This window comes from Mustela nivalis (assembly GCF_964662115.1).
Source record: "Mustela nivalis genome assembly, chromosome: 14".
NCBI lineage: Eukaryota > Metazoa > Chordata > Mammalia > Carnivora > Mustelidae > Mustela > Mustela nivalis.
The window spans coordinates 80956858-80971997 of NC_139033.1; the positions used below are offsets into that span (position 1 = coordinate 80956858).

The 15140-nt window shown below is 63.7% G+C and overlaps 1 protein-coding gene across 10 annotated transcripts; it reads right to left on the reverse strand.

The window, feature by feature from the left end:
- Window positions 1-1175: 1175 nt before the first annotated feature.
- TBX1 (T-box transcription factor 1) lies at window positions 1176-12069 on the reverse strand. 10 transcript variants are annotated; one of them, XM_082697504.1, is made up of 9 exons: window positions 11925-12069; window positions 8895-9011; window positions 7236-7599; window positions 5154-5255; window positions 4138-4309; window positions 3395-3550; window positions 2704-2771; window positions 2518-2618; window positions 1176-2147 (listed from the first exon to the last, which is right to left on the reverse strand). In XM_082697504.1, the coding sequence occupies exons 2-9, from the start codon at window positions 8926-8928 to the stop codon at window positions 1660-1662; spliced, it is 1485 nt and encodes a 494-aa protein (XP_082553630.1). In that variant the 5' UTR covers window positions 8929-9011; window positions 11925-12069; the 3' UTR covers window positions 1176-1659. The 10 variants fall into 10 exon arrangements, with proteins under 10 accessions (XP_082553630.1, XP_082553629.1, XP_082553628.1 ...); XM_082697503.1 differs by having other exon boundaries at window positions 8895-9014; XM_082697502.1 differs by lacking the exon at window positions 11925-12069 and adding an exon at window positions 11540-11665 and having other exon boundaries at window positions 8895-9014.
- Window positions 12070-15140: the final 3071 nt, after the last annotated feature.

Genomic DNA, 15140 nt, shown 5'->3' on the forward strand with positions numbered 1-15140 from the left:
AAGCTTTGGCGGACCCTGGCTCCAGGGCTCACTCCTCAGCAGCCTAGTCACCCCCCTCCCTTCATAGACCTGCCTCATGGAAATGCTTCCTGCTGTCCAACTCCTAAGTCTTGGGTCACCTCATGCCACCGGGGTGAACACATCCAGGGAAGAAAGTGTCCCATCTAGGATAGACATGGGGAAATGCTTGGCCGGGCTGGGGAGAGGTGGCCACTGTCATGTGGCAGCAACTGCCACAGACATCCTGGGACAGACACAGAAAGGGGATAGAACCTCAGCCACTTGCATTTCCCGTCCATCTTGTGTCCAAATTAGCAGCCTTGACGTTGACCGGTTGTCAGCTTTTCCTGCCTGGACTCAGGAAGGGAGGGATCAAAGGGTTCCTCTGGCCCCATCCCTGGTGTTGAGTTAATGGGGAGCGGTCCCTCACCACCTGGCCTGGGAAAAATGCTTCATAGACAGGTTTCAAGATGACTCATGACCACTGTCATTGTGCCCCCTGCCCAGGTCACTCCGTGGGGACATTCACAGGGAGCAAAGTCAATAAACAGGGGAAAACGCGGGCCTGGGCTAGGGCCAGCCAGGGGAAATGCTAGAACAGCAGAACTGCCTGTTTTTGTCTTTCTGCCATCAGTCAGAACTTCTCCCCTTCCCAGCCCCCAACGGACAGTGTCCTGCCGCGATGGTTATTTCCCGCTCCGGTGGAAAAGCCCCCAGGACAGACATTGGTTCTGAAAACAGGCCAGGGCTGCCCGCCTAAATCCCAGAGGAGGGACAACTGCCTGCCTGTCAGAGTTAAGCAAAAGGGCCCTCTGCGCACCTGGGGCTGGGGCGGAGCCCCAGTCCGTTTGGCCTCGGGGAGGATGGGATGAAGCTGCAAGGTGGAAGTGGGGGCGGGGAGCGGGCGGGCAGGGCTGAAGGAGACCCTGGGAACGAACCCGGATGGGGCCACGGCAGAGGGGGCGGGGAGAGGACGGAGAGAGGCGTGGCCGGGAAGAGGCTCTGGAGCGGGCCGGGAGGAGGCGCTCGGAAGGCACTGTAGGGACACCCGCTTCGCTTCGGCTTGTGGGACTGGAGCTGGGGAGACCCCGAAGCCCCCGAGTCGACCGGAGACGCTCTCCCCGACATCCTCCGTGAGGTCTAACTGGACACAAATAAATGGACACGCAGGCAACTTCCAAAAGAGGCGAAACCTTTATCAAGTCGGCGCCGGCGCGGTATCTACAGTATCTACAAATATCTACACGTATCTACACCGCCTGCAGACGGGCTCTCGGGTCGTCTACACTGCAACTGCCGGCCGGGCCGGGGGTTGGGGGTAGGGGGCGACGCGGTCTCGCGGAGAACAATAAATATCACTTCCTTCCGCCGCTGACCGGGCGCTTTGGCACTGGCGGGCGCGGACCCCGTGGCCCTCCGGGCTGGGGAGAGACCCGCGGTGGTTCCCAGGACTGGAGAACCAGATCCTTCGACAGCCTTGGGGCTAGAGAGTGGAGGACCCCGATGGCTTCGAGGCTGGGGAAGGGGAGACCCGCACTGGCTCCCGGGCTGAAGGAACATGTTCTTGGACGGCCCTTGGGGCTGGGTGGACGGGGACCCCGACGGCCCTCGGGGCTGTGCGGGGACCCCGGGCGAGGAAGCAGCCGGCGGACGCCCGCATTATCTGGGGCAGTAGTCGTAGGAGCCGGGTGGCGCGGCCCCGGCCGACGAGTACATGTTGGCGGCGGCGGCGGCGGCAGCGGCGGCAGCGGCAGCGGCGGCGGCCGCCGGGCTCACGGCGGGGTGGTGGTGGTGCGGGTGCGCGTGCGCGTGCGGGTGGTAGCCGTGGCCCCGCAGGCCTGGCAGCGGGTAGGGCGTCGGCCGACTCTTGGCCCCGAGGTAATGGTCGTAGGCAGCCGCCGGGTACTTATAGGGGTGGTGGTGCAGCGGCTCGGACGCGCCGGGCGCCTCCAGGCGCAGCTCGGGGTGCGGAGGGCTGGGTCGGCCTCCGGGCGCACCGGGCAGCGGGACGAGGCCGCCGGCGCCGCCGGCCCCGGGCAGTGCGGGGCTCAGCACCCGTGCTAGCAGCTGCGGCGGGTGCGCCGGGTCCCCGAGGACGGCCGGTCCGCCCGCGTCGCGCTCGAATTCTCGCCGTGCCTCGGCCGCGTCTGCGGAGAGGGCCGAGGGGTGAGCGCGCCGGGTCAGGACCGCAGAGGGGACCCGCGAGCGCCCCGCCGCTCCTGGCGGGGAGGAGGCGCCAGCCCGCACTCGGGAGCTCCCCACCCCTTCTCGCCGAATCTGCGGGAGACCCGGGCCCTCCCAGGGGCCCGCGCCCCTCCGCGGGCGGCAGGCGGGGCGGGCGGGGCGCAGCCGTCGGGCCGGGCGGGCGAGTGCGCGCTTGCCCGCCGCCACCGCCGTTGTGCAACCGGCGCGAAGGCCGCGAGCGCCCCTGCGGCGCGGGCGAGACCAGGCTCGGCCGTCTACCCGGGGCGGAGCGCGCGCAGGGCCACGGCCCGGATCCCCCGACCCTGGCCCTACCTTTCTCTGCGCCGTTGGGCTGCGTGGGGGAGGCCACCGGGTTCCGCGAGCGCGCGAAGGCGCTCATAAGCGGCAGCGCGCCGGGCCGGTGGTTCCTGGGCCTGCGGAGAGGGAAAAGGGCAGCGGGTCAGGAGGGCGCCCCCGCTAGGCTCCGGAGCAGTTACCGGCTCCTCAGAGGACACTCACCAGTCCTCCGGATCGCAATCTCGGAAGCCTTTGGCGAAAGGGTTGCTGGCGATCTTGAGCTGCGTGATCTGCAGGGCGGGAAATGAGGGAAGGGGCCGGCGGGCATTGAGCAAGTGGCTAGAGCCCCTGCGCTAGGGGTGGGGGCACCCCGGTAGGGTGGCTTGGAGGAGCCCCCCTCACAAGGGCCCTTTTATCCTCCCGGGACGAGAACCTCCCCACAGTTAAATCCCTCACTGAGGTTGTCCCTCTGTCCTGCCAAATGGGGAAGCTCCTTTCTCGCTAAAGAACCCCTTTGTGGCCCCAAGTGATTAGGATGTAGACCCCTGTGTTCCTGGGTGGGATGAGAATGTGGTCACCTCCACCGCCCACCCTTCAATGTGTGTGTGTGTGGGGGGGTGCCCTAGGAATTTGGGTAAACCGTGGATCAGGCCCCTGATGGGGAGTTTCCGGAATGGTTTGGAAAACAAACTTTCAGGCCGCAGTGACAGTTGCTGCTGGAGAGGTCAAGCTGATAGGAGGCTGGGCCAGCGGGCGGCAGAGGGGAGGACGTTTTCTGAGGCCCTTATGGGTGGGAATTCATGGGTGTTGGGTTCCACCAGGACCTACAACCTTTGGGTCCAAACCTCTGTCCCCCAGGCAACTGGAAATTGCGACCCAAAACTATTGAATGTGCCCATCCCCTGGGCCTCACCCGATGGTTCTGGTACGCAGTGACCGCAGTGAAGCGAGTCTCCTCAAACACAAAGGTTTTAAAGTTCTCCTCAGCATATTTTTCACTGTCTTTGCGTGGGTCCACATAGACAACGTGAAAGCGGGGCTGGTATCTGTGCATGGAGTTGAGAATAATCTGGAAGATAAGGTGGCAGGTTTGGAACTAGGAAATGGGCGAAAGTTCATAGGCCACGAACTCCCCAGAGAACCTGGACAAAACTCTGAACTCCCCAGATGAGGTCGGGCCACGGGGCTCAAGCGGAGACTGCAATCAGCTGGGACCACCAGGAAAGACACTCCAAATGGCCAAAGATCAGGGTTTCGATCTTCTTTGCCTAGGTCCCAGAGAGAACTACTTCTGGCCTAAGGTGGGTAGGTGGGTGGGTGGATGGTAGGCAGCTGCAGGCCAGAGCTCAGCCCAGCAGGCAAGCAGCATCATCTGCCTGGATTCTGCAAAGCCACCGACCACTACCCCTACACACAGCCCCATCCTTTCCAGTTAAAAAACTTCCAGCAAAACATCAGGAGTGGAGCGAAGGAAGCAAGGTGACACCCTCTCCCAGGCCTGAGGGCCACCAGGCCTGTGAGCCCCTAACCCAGAAGGGCCTACTCTCCTCAGCCTGTCCCTCATTCACACCCCAACCTGCCCAAGCTCTGGCCAACAGGGACTCTGGAGGCCCCCCACTGGGGGAGAGCCTGGGGAGGTGCAGGGGGACCGCTCACATGGCCGTTGTCATCCAGCAGGTTGTTGGTCAGCTTGAGCTTGTCGAAGGACACAATTTGCTTCATCCACTGGGCACCTTTGGCAGGCGAGTCAGGGTGGTAGTGTACGCGGCCTGGTGTGGCAGGGTCCGCCTTCCCGGCCACCAGCCAGGAGGAGCTGTGGAAGGCATACCTGGGGCAGCACCGGAACAGGGGGTCATGCTACGTGGGCTCAACCAAGAGGGCCTTGCTGAGTGAACCCCAAAAGTGCCTCTGATGAGTTTCCCCATTGTCAGTGAAATGGAGCCTTCAGCTGCCACATGTACTGGGAGCATTTCCGAGGGGTTTGTGAAGAAAACTGAAAACTCCCTCCGTCCCAACACACGAAAGGCTGCAGGAAGCCCGGCACCGAAGGAGGAGGCTGGGCTCTGGGCGCCACATTTCCACATTTCGCTGCATGCGGGTCTGCCCGCTCTGGGCCTCCTGGAGGTCTCCGAGTGGCCCCTGCACGGCCCGGATTTGGCGGCGCCGGCGGCCTCGGGCATAGGGTGGACCACAGTCTTTTTATTAATTGCTGTTAATTGTCCGGGCAGCTGAGGCCCGCCCTGCATAATCTCTGGCGGCCACCCCACCTTTCCTGCTCGGCTCCAGGGCCCAGCGTTCCCGGGGGATGGGGGAAGGGGACAAGGTACCCCAAGCTCACCTCGTGGGAGAAGATGAGAAAAAGGGCAGGGGCTGTGTGCGAGGGGCCTAGTGGCCAGGGGCGGGGAAGCTGTCTCAGGCTGTAGGCCCCGTGGAGGAGCCCAGCCCTGGGGACCTCCTGAGGGGAGTTCCCAAGAGCCACTGGGGGTGGGGCTTTCAGGTCGTGGGTCTGACAGGGCTGGGGAGGAAGCAGGTCAAGGGGAGCCGGTGGGACAGCCGGGCAGGTGCCGAGACTCCTTGGTCCCTTATGTCCTCATGGGCCGCCCTCAGAGGCAACAGCAGGCAGGCAGCAGCCGCTTCCCAGGGCACCCTCCCAGGTCCTGCTGGGCGCTCACCGGTAGCGCTTGTCGTCCACTGGAACGAAGTCCATGAGGAGCATGTAGTCGGCCATGGGGTCCATGCCAAAGAGCTTCACTTGAAACGTGGGGAACATGCGCCTGGGGGGCAGCGAGGCCTCCGGTCACCTCGGGTGGGGGAAGGCAGGGCTGCCCCACCTTGACCAACCCTGGACCGGTAGCTTCCTGCTGGCCGCTGAGTTCAGCGGCCGGACCTGTCCACCTCCTCTCCTCTCCCTCAGCTACTCTAACCCAGCTAGGCCCCCTGCCCAGCCAAGGGCAAGAGGAGTGGCAGGGCAGCCCCCTGCCCCCTTTTTAGAGACCCAAAAATGGCTCACGAAGCACTAGAGCTGAGTCTCCGCGGTGCCCCAGCATGGTCTATGGCTGCTTCTGCCACATTTGCCTGTACAGAGCCGGCCTCTCATTTTCTAATTCTCAGCTGTCCGGTCTAGAGCTAGCCACAGTCGGCAGTACCCGCTTAGCAAGACTCCCCAGACTCGGTCCCAGAGAGTCTCAATCCTCCACAGAGCCTCCCCCAGCTCTATCTAAGCGACGGATGTAAGCTCCCGGCTGGAACAAAGTGAAACCGGGGCCCTCTGTGTGGCTCCCAGGAGTCCCAGTCGCCCTTTCGGCTGGGTCTGCGGCTGCTCCCCAGTCCCTCCAGCAAGGCTGAGGCCTCAAAGCCCACAGCCCCAACTCTTAGGCCCTGTCTCTGGCCCAGTGGTGGAGTCTCCCTACTTTCCTCAGGTATACACACAAATCCCAATCCCCCACTATAACCCCCCCACCCCGACTCAGCTACTCTGGGAGAATTTGGGCTTGTGCCCTTGTGGTCACCTAACTCTCCCCTCCCCTGGACTCTGACTCTATGACCCATCCAGGCTCTTGAAAGGACATTCCACAGCTCCTGGATGGGCCACGACTGTAGGCCAGCCCCTGGGCCCTGGAGGACAGCATGAGGCTTGGCTCCTGCCTCCCCTTCCTACGACTTCCCTTCATAGGTAACTCGTGCAGGCAGTGGGCAGAAAACAGAGGCCATGGAGCTGGGCCTCCTAGTCAGGCCTACGACCCTCTACTCTGCAGGCTGGTGGGTGCTACAGAATGCTGGTTTCTGGGATGAAGCCTGGCCACCACCACGGCCCTTGCTGGGCTGGACCGGGCCAGAGGCTGGGGTGCCATCCTCATGGGACAGTAAGGAGGGCCTGCAGAAGACCCACAGAGCTGAAGCTGAGCACAGGCCCCAGGATCCCCAGGGAGGACAGCCTCGGGAGGGAAACAGAAACCATGAGAAGGCTCTGCAAACAGGCCCTGAGCTCCCCTTGGCTGTGTGTTCGAAGAGCTGGTGTCTCCGTGTGTACATTAGACACAGCCCGGCACCCGCCTTTGTCTGCTGGTCAAATAGGTTGCATCGCAAAACTTGTTCCCCTTCTCTCTGGGCGCTTAGAGCAAATACAGGCCAATTGGAAGGCGGTGAGCCCCAGCAGCAGAGCCAGGCCCCACAATCACCCGAAATTTAGGCCCGAGAAAACTGGGTGAGGAAACTGGGTAGCAACTTCCAGGGGAGGGACCCTACTGTTTTTAAGGGTCTTAACTTTCTCCTAAACTTTTGCAGACAATTGTCCAGCTGCTCCGCTTTATCTAACCCGTGTAGACTGAACTGGGGAACTAAAGACGTGAATTTCCTTTGAGGTGGGATCCGCTGGAAGCCGGCTGGCTGGCGACGCCGCTCAGGGGCAGCTGCCTAACCCTCTAGCCCCGTGTGCTCCGAGCCGGCCCTGGGCTTCCGGCGGCGGGCGCCTTGGGGCTGCATGAGGAGCAAGCCGGTCCGCCGGGCTTCTCTCCACCGGCCTTCCGAGGCTGCCCGCGCCGTCCCCTGGCCCAGCTCCGTACGCTGGGCGGCTGTCGCCGGAGCCGGGACCGCAGAGAACCGAGAGCCAGCTCGCGCCTAGAGGGGTCCGCAGGTGGCGGGGCCGCGCCCCCACCCCGCTTGTCGGCCCCACTCGCGTGGATCGGACCGAGGCGCGCTGCCCGAGCCCGGGACCACGTGGGGAGGGTCGCGGGCAGTGAGGGGGGCACCCTGACCTGCCGGCCTTGGTGACGATCATCTCGGTGCCCAGCTGATTGAATTCGTCCCACAGCGCCTTCATCTCCAGCTGCACACTCACGCTGGCCACCTTCGCGTTCTTCTTCACTGGCGCCTTGGCGGCGGCCGCGCAGCTGGCCCCGGGGCCCTCGGGCTCGGCGGCGGCGCTGGTGGCGGCCCCGGCGGCCGGCGCGAACGGGTAGGCGTGCGGCGGCGGGCCCGGGGCGCCGGGGGCGGCGGCGGCGCACGGGTCGTAGCGCGGCGGCGGGGGCTCGCGCGGGCCGTACGGGTCGGCGCCCGGCGACGCGGCGCCCGGGAAGCCCCCCGCGGCCCCCAGGCTGCTCAGGCTGCTGGCCGTGAAGGCTGCAACGTCGCAGAAGTGCGAGAGCTGAGTGAGCCACGGGCTGGACACGGCGGAGATCATGACCCGCGGGCCGCCGCCGCCGCCGCCACCCCGCCGCCGCCGAGGTGAGCGCTGCCCCGCGCCCCGGGCCGAGTGGCGGGCGCTGCGCTGCGCTGCGCCCCGGGCCGCGCCGCCCTACACCGCGGGCCGGCCCCGAGGAGGCGCCCCGCCCCGCCCCGCCCCGCGCCCCCCCCCAGCGCCGAGACAATGGCCTCCCTCCCCTCCCCCGTCTCTCGCCCCTCCCCCGCTCCTTCCCCCCTCCCCGGCCCCCAGCCCGCCCGCCGCGGCTCGCTCGGCCCGGGCCCCCCGACCGCCCGGACCGGCTCCCCAGAGCGCCGGGCCGTCCGCCGCCCCTCGCTCTGCCGCCCTCCCGCGTTGCATTTCTCCTTTCTCTCTCCAGGCTCTTTTTCCAATTTGTTATTTCTTTACCTTTGTCTTCCTCGATGAAAATTTCCCTCCTAATCCTCTTTCCTTCTTCTACTATCTCTTTCGTTTCTCTTTATTTCTGTTTTATTTTTTGCCTCTTTCTTTCTCCAGTTCTGCCCTTCTCCTTTCTTTCCACTTCATTTTTCATCACTTCGTCTTTCTTTCCAGTCTGCCTTTTGCCTCTTATTTCTGTAGGTCTTTTCCTGTTATTCAGGGGTTTTTTCCTCTTTTTTTTTTTTCTTAACAAAATAAAAACTGGAGATTTTCTCAAGCTTTCCCCCCTCTTTTATGACTTTATTTTCTACCTTAAATTTCCCTTCACTTTCTTCTTTTTCGTTCTCATTCTGTTTCTTTTTCACCTTTCTCACTTTTCCGACCTTCCTTTGGAGTTTTCTCTCTTCTCAATTTCTTCTCCTCCCGCTGTCCTCACCACTTTCTCTCTCTCGTTTTCCCCGTTCCCAGACTCTATGACACTCTCCTCTCCTGCCACCTTTCCTCTGCCTCTCCCAGCTTGCGGCCCCAGCTGCCACCTTTCTCGAGTCCTCCTCTCCTGTCTCTTGTCTTCCACTAAGTTCTATTCTGGGCCTGAGTCTCCTGCTTGTGGGGCTCTACAGCTGGGACCCCAGGCTGGAGGGTGCACAGGCTTTGGGCAGGATGCCTGCCCTTCTTCTCTACTCCAGAGTTGCTGGAAGTCTGGAGCCCCCTCTGCCAGGGCTCCCTCCACCTACTCTGTGTTCGGGCCCTGCCAACACTCTTTGCTTTGGCCCCACGGCAGCAGTGGCAGGGGGTCTGGCGGGCGGGTCCCTACAGACACAGCGGGGCGGCTCACCTTCCATATCTCTGGTGACGGTGCTGAAGTGCATCCCGGCCGGGGATCCCAACAGCCGGCGAAGCTTCGCCTGGTCGGAGGACCGGGGGCCCAGGCAAACGGTGCGCTCTGCGGCCTCTGCTGCAACCAGAGAGGCGATGCTGAACGCGCTGGCCCGGGGAGACAGCGGGCTCCGCGCGTCCATAGGCGCCCGGGCGGCCTGGCCGGCGCCGCCTCCGACTGCGTGCACCCAGGCGCACCGAGGCCGGCCCAGCCCACGGGACCCGGGGGCGGGGGCCTGCGGTGCCACTCACAGCCTCCGGCCCTGGGCCCAGGGGATTATGGCGTCACGGCCCCCCACTCCGGGATGGTGGCAGTGGAGGGGCCCAGATGGGTGGAGCGCCCTGGGAGCCTGGGGCCCTTCTGTTTTTCAAGCTCCCTGCCCCTGGCCTCTGCTCCCAGGGACCTCCGTGACCAGCGCCCTTCAAACATCCCACTGTTCCCACCGAGGCCAGTGCTCCCTCTGTCCGGCGAAGCCACTGTCGAGTTCCACAGCCCCTGAGTGGAAGCAGCTACACGGGGAGCGCCCAGCCTCAGCCAGTGTCAGGCAGACACGGATGGATCACCGTGGGGCCGCCTGGTTTCAGCCATGCCCCTGCCCTCCGCCCCTCCAGCCTCCTCCTCCCTGGTTGCCCCTGCACCTGGGTGGGGAGAGGGCAGTTCGGGCTCCCAGCACTGGCCACGGGCGGACAACCCCAGAGCTGTGGCGTCGTCCGTCCCTCAGCGCGGCGGAACAGGACCCAGCCCAGCGAACGCCCCCCCAACCCCCTTCAGCCGGCTCACTGTTGTGGTTGGGGACCCCGAGCAGAGGGACGCCGCCCAGGCCGCGCAGCCCGGGAGCCCGAGTGTCACGCGCACCCGCGCGCGCACCACCCGCCTCTGGCCAGGACGCTTATACATCCGGAGGGTGGGCAGTGCCCGCTCCTCCGACCTCCCCGCGCACCGGCCGGGCGCAGGGAGGGCCGGGGGCGGGGCCTGCACCGGCCCAGGGAGCCGAGGACACGTCGGAGGACTTCAGGCCACTGGGTCCGGGTTATATGCTGAACCCTGCCACCTACCCTGCCCACCTGGAAAGGCCCTGCTGGCTTGGTGTCCAGCCAGGCCCAGCAGAGTGAGGCAAGGCCCACCCTAAGGCCTCAAGGCTTCTAGGCCCAGGCATTCAGGACACTAAGGGCCTAATTGGCCTGCGTCTTCCCTCACCTACTGCCCCTGAGGCCTTTGCTGACGAGTTCAAGGCATCCACGGCTTCGTAGCCCAGAGTGTCCCCAGCAAAGCATTAAGTCTCTCAGCCTCCCAGGAGCCTTTCTGGCCCTTCACTGAGGCTCTGGCAGTCCGGGGGCCTCTGTTTCTAAAGCTTCTCAGCCTGCAACCATGTTGTAGGCCTTTGCACCTCCCTTGCCTAGGATGGGGGTGGGAGGCAGGGGCCCTCTTCCAGGGCTTTTATAATGCCCAAGCCTCGGACCCCAGGCTGGAGAGGGTGCTGGGTAGACGTGGGGAAGGCTCAGGAACCCAGGACTGGGGAGTACGCTCCAGTAGGAAGGGACTGGCCTCTGGACCTGAGGACCAGAAAAGAGCATGAGGCAGTGAGTGCCACGCGTGCGGGAGCATGTGGGTATATGACTGGGGTGTGGTATGTGTGACTTCCTGTGCCATGAGTTCCCCTACCTGCCTCCTTGGTTGCGGCTGTAGTTGTGGAGTGTGGAAGGAAAGGGAAGCTGTTGCCAGAGCGTGCCTTCAGCCCTGAGTGGCTATTTGGGGGCTGTGACAGTGACACTGACCTATGGGACCTATGGGTAGGGCCGGAGGGGAGTGAGATGTGGAACCAGCAGGGCTTAAAGTCCCTCTTCCTCTTCCCGGAGAAGGGCAGCCCACTGCCTTCAGGACCCCAGGAAAAGCTGTGGGAGGGGAAAGCCCAGCTGGGAGGGGACATCAGTGTGGCCAGGTCGTGGCAGTGTCCCACGAGACGTGCCCACTGCTGGCAGTTAACACCCAGAAAGGCACACGGGGCAGTGTCACCAGGAGTACCTCATGCTGGCAGTCCAAGCCCAAAGAGGCTATGGGCAGCGCTGGCTGAGTGTGCGGGCCCGTGTGTGTGTGTGTGTGTGTGTGTGTGTGTGTGTGTGTAGGGGGGTCTGGGAGGGGCTCCTGTGTGTGGTTGTGCATTATCTGGGATGCAAGCTGTGATGCTAGTGATTGTGTCCTGTGCACCTGGGAAGCCTCCCGTGTGTATCTGGGCACATACCTAAGGGCAATGGCCAGATGTGGAGTGGAAGGGGTGACACCAATACTGAGAAGGGAGAAGTGAAAGTGAAAAGCCCTGGGGCTTCCTGGCTGGGCCACGAGGGCACCGTCCTGAGGCCCTTGGCCCTCCCGGACTGAGGTGGTGGAGGCTAGCGCATGATCCCCCCAACCCCTCATTAACCCCTTCCTGCCGGAACTGGAACCGGCCGGGCCGGGCTGGGAGGGTGAGAGTGCAGGAGCAGATGACTCTGTGGGGTGGGCAAACCCTGGTCAAGGAAAAGGGCGCCGGGAAGAGGTGAGGGATCTCACCCGGGCCGCTCCGTCGTCGCGTGGTCGACCCCTTTCCACCCGCGACCGATACTCACCCGCGCGACTGCAGAACCCCCGACCCCGCTGCTCAGTGCCCGGACCCTCCTGGAGCCCTCGACTTGGAGGGGACCGAAGCGCTCGAAGCGCCAGGCCTCCCGAGCCTCCAGCCCGCGGCGGAGTCGCTGCCTCCCCCGCCCACCCCGGCTGAGCCTCTCGGAACCACCCTCCGTCCCTCCTGGGGCGCGCACCGCCCTCTCTCGCGCTGCGCTCCACCGCCCCGCAACCCGCCCGCGCGCTCGCCGCCGCCCCGGCTCCGGCCCCGGCCCCGGCTCCAGCCCCGGCAGCCCGGAGGAGCGCGCCGGCCCGCCGGCCCGCGCCCCGCACACCCGGTCCCGCACGCGCACGCCGCGCCGCCGCCCGCGGGAAGCCTTTCTCCCTCACCTGGCCGGCCACGGTTCCCTTCCGCCTCGCTCCCCCTGCCGGCCGCGCCTCCATGACCGCGAGGTAAGAGGCCTGGCGGGGCGCCGGCCTGCGCGGGACCGGGAGGGCCGAAGGTCCGGCCGTCGGAAGCCGCCCGGGGTCCGCCTTCTCGGGGGCGCCGTCCTCACCTCTGCCTGGGGAGCAAAGAAAAGACCAGAGCCGCATTTTGAGGCCCGGCTGGCTGCGAAGTCAGGGTTACTATGAGACCATTTTACAGGCCCTAAAACCGAGGCTGGCCGTTGCTGGGGCGCTGGTAGGTACGGGGTGGTGACCAGAAGTCCGGCTGAGGACGGGAGAGGGGAGGAGGCTGACCCCGCGGCGTTTCCTCGGCACCGGGACAGCTGCAGTCTTTGCTTCCCTCTAGGCCCTGCACGGGGTCCCACGTGGGCGCTGGGCTGCGCCCCAGCGCTACCCTGGAAGGCTCAGCCACCCACCCCCCACCCCCAGCAACTTTGGAGTTTTGCCTGAAGCAAGCCCTGTGTCGGAGGTTTTCTCCCCAGTGTGAAGGAGGTGGCCCCCTGGAGAGTCTTGACTAGCGGGCTGCCTGCCTGGCTCCGCCTCTGGAGAGTGCACGTGTCTCCCCCAGGGGAGCTGTCACCACTGGCACCTTAACTCTCTTTTGGCAGGACCCCACTTCTCACCCTGTGTCCATTGGTAAAGGCACACCTAAAGCACTGGGACGGCTGCTTCTAATTCCCTCCAAGGTCTCTGCACCTAGCCCTGGATGGACCTGCGCACCCTTGTGCCCCTCTGGCCCACGCAAAGCCCTCAATGCATGCGCTCAGCTGCTCCTGAAGACTAGGGGCACGACACCACGGTCCCCAGCGTGGGTCTCCCGCCCTCAGGGAGCAAATGCATATGCAGAAGGATCCAGGCAGGAACCCACAGGATGTGGGTGCAGGGAGCCCTGGAGACCCCCCTCCTCCTGGAATCAGAGTTTGGATCAGGGCAGAACCAGGCTGCGCTGCCCAGGGCACAGACAGAGAAGAGCCGGCTTTACCTGATACCATTAACACGTTTCGGGATGGATCCGCTGGGAATTGCCTCAAGTGTCCGCTTAGAGTTGGCCTCAGGGGTCTCAAAGAAAAGTCCTGCCCCAGGAGCATCCTGTACCCTGCCTTTCTGCCTCAGTTGGCGCCTCCACCCCAGGATGAGCCTTGAGACTTCGGAGGAGCCAAGTCTCCACAGGGAAACAGCGAGAGTGAGAAGGAGGCGAGGTTCGCTGGAGCCCCAGGGAGGCAGACGCTGGAGCCCCGGGGGAGGCGGGCACACTGGGTGGCTCTGTCCTCCCTTCCCAGCCCTGTCCTCATCTTGACACTTGGGGCATGCCCCATCATTTCTCCATTCAGCGAAAATGCTTTGGCCCCAACGCTGCCAACTTAGCTTTCAAGGTGGCGCTGTGCTAGGCAGGGACCCCAAGCTCTGAAGGCAGATGGATGGGGCTGCCATGCCCACACTGCGCAGTAGCTGGGCTGTGGCCTCCTTACCCTCGGTCTCCAGCCACGAGCAGGGAGAACTTCCAGCTCCCTGCAGTGGGGAATCAGGCTTAGTCTTCAGTAACACCTCCCCCTCCCCCGCCAGGAGCCCAGGCTGTGCAGTCAGCAGGCGCCCTGCATGGGGTACTGCTTGCCTGAGCACCATCAGATCACATGTCTTGGGTTTACAGACCCTCCAGGTGCTGGGGTGGCATGGGGTGGGGGTGGGGGGTGGGGTGGCGTGTTCAGGGGCTATGTTGCAGTCGGGGGCTGGGGCCAGAATGGGGGGCAAGCACACATCTGATCGCTGGTGACACTGCCTTGCAAGGTTGGAGGAGGGGAATCCCTCTCTCCAGCTTGAGGACTCCATGTGCGCAGAGAGCAGTGGCTCCGTTGACCTCTAAGGGCTCCCTGGCCCTCCCTTCCTCATGCCCGTCCCCCTACGGAAGCAGAAGCCCCTGTGAACCCACTTCTAGGTTTCCTCCTTGATGTTGGGTTCTTTTTTATTTTTTTTTAAGAGTTTATTTATTTATTTATTTATTTATTTGACAGAGATCACAAGTAGGCAGAGAGGCAGGCAGAGAGAGAGAGAGAGAGGAAGAAGCAGGCTCCCTGCTGAGCAGAGAGCCCTATGTGAGCTTAATCCCAGGACCCTAGGATCATGACCTGAGAGGCTTTAACCCACTGAGCCACCAAGGCACCCCTGGTGTTGGGCTCTAACCTAAACTTGGTGCGCTGGGATGTGTATCTGCCCAGCCAGATGGCAGGCAGAAGGCCTGCCTGGGGCCCCCAGGTCCACAGTAGGGTTCACACCAGGGGGACTGAGGACTCTGAGGGGATACCAAAGGTCCAGGAGTTAGAAACAGCTTGGTGTGTGCACTCTGGTGGCTCAGAGAGGGCATGGGTGGGCTGAATTGAAGGACGGCTGGAGAAGGGGCTGGGCCTCTCACCCCTCCTGTGACATCCCTAGGATTCTTTTTGGACCCCAGTGTCACCTGCCTCCTGGTCCGAGAGCAGGGCTTGCTACCTCTCTGGAGGGTTGGGGCCTGGACCCTGGGGCCTAGTGACTGCGGGATGAGCAAATAGGGAAATTGAGAGTCCATGGGTAGATGCCAGAGGGGACAGCAGTAGTGGGGAGAAGAGAAGACAGGACAGGGAGACACATGGGCCATGTGTAGCTGGGTCACAGTCTCCCCTCTGCTCCGGGCCCAGCTGCACCCCTCCACTGGGGGAGCTGTCTTCTAGGGGGACAGGATGGAGAGATAAGGAGAGGGATGACCAGCCGGATGGGGCTGTCAGCTAGGCCTGGGTGATGGCAGCCACCCCCCGCCCCCCCGCCGGCCCAAGCACCATGGTCTCCTGCAGTCTGGAAGTTCCCACAACTCCAGAACAAACAAACAAACAGCCGATGCATAGCCAAGCCCTGCACCCCTCTCCAATTTCTGGGCCTGTTGATTTAGCTGCCCACTTGGTGGGCGGACCCAGCCACATGGGGAGCCGGCTGTCCATCTGTCTGTCCATCTACCGGTCATGCTAGCCTCTCCAGCCCAGGTGCTGTCAGGCAGAGGTGGGGCTCAGAAACCCAGGTGACAGAGACAGGTGTGCCACTAACAGGACTGAAAAGACCAGCCCCACCAGCACCCCCAGCGTGGCCTCTCTGATCAGGAGAGGACTGACACTTTCCAGGGAAAGGGGCACGTCC

Excerpts from the sequence above, each read along its gene's own strand:
- TBX1 (XM_082697497.1), bottom strand. The coding sequence starts at position 9,078 with ATGGACGCGCGGAGCCCGCTGTCTCCCCGGGCCAGCGCGTTCAGCATC. Across the intron at positions 5,256-7,235 it reads ATCGTCACCAAGGCCGGCAG|GCGCATGTTCCCCACGTTTC; the intron begins GTCAGGGTGCCC and ends GCTGCCCCCCAG. Across the intron at positions 3,551-4,137 it reads TGCTGGATGACAACGGCCAT|ATTATTCTCAACTCCATGCA; the intron begins GTGAGCGGTCCC and ends CTTATCTTCCAG.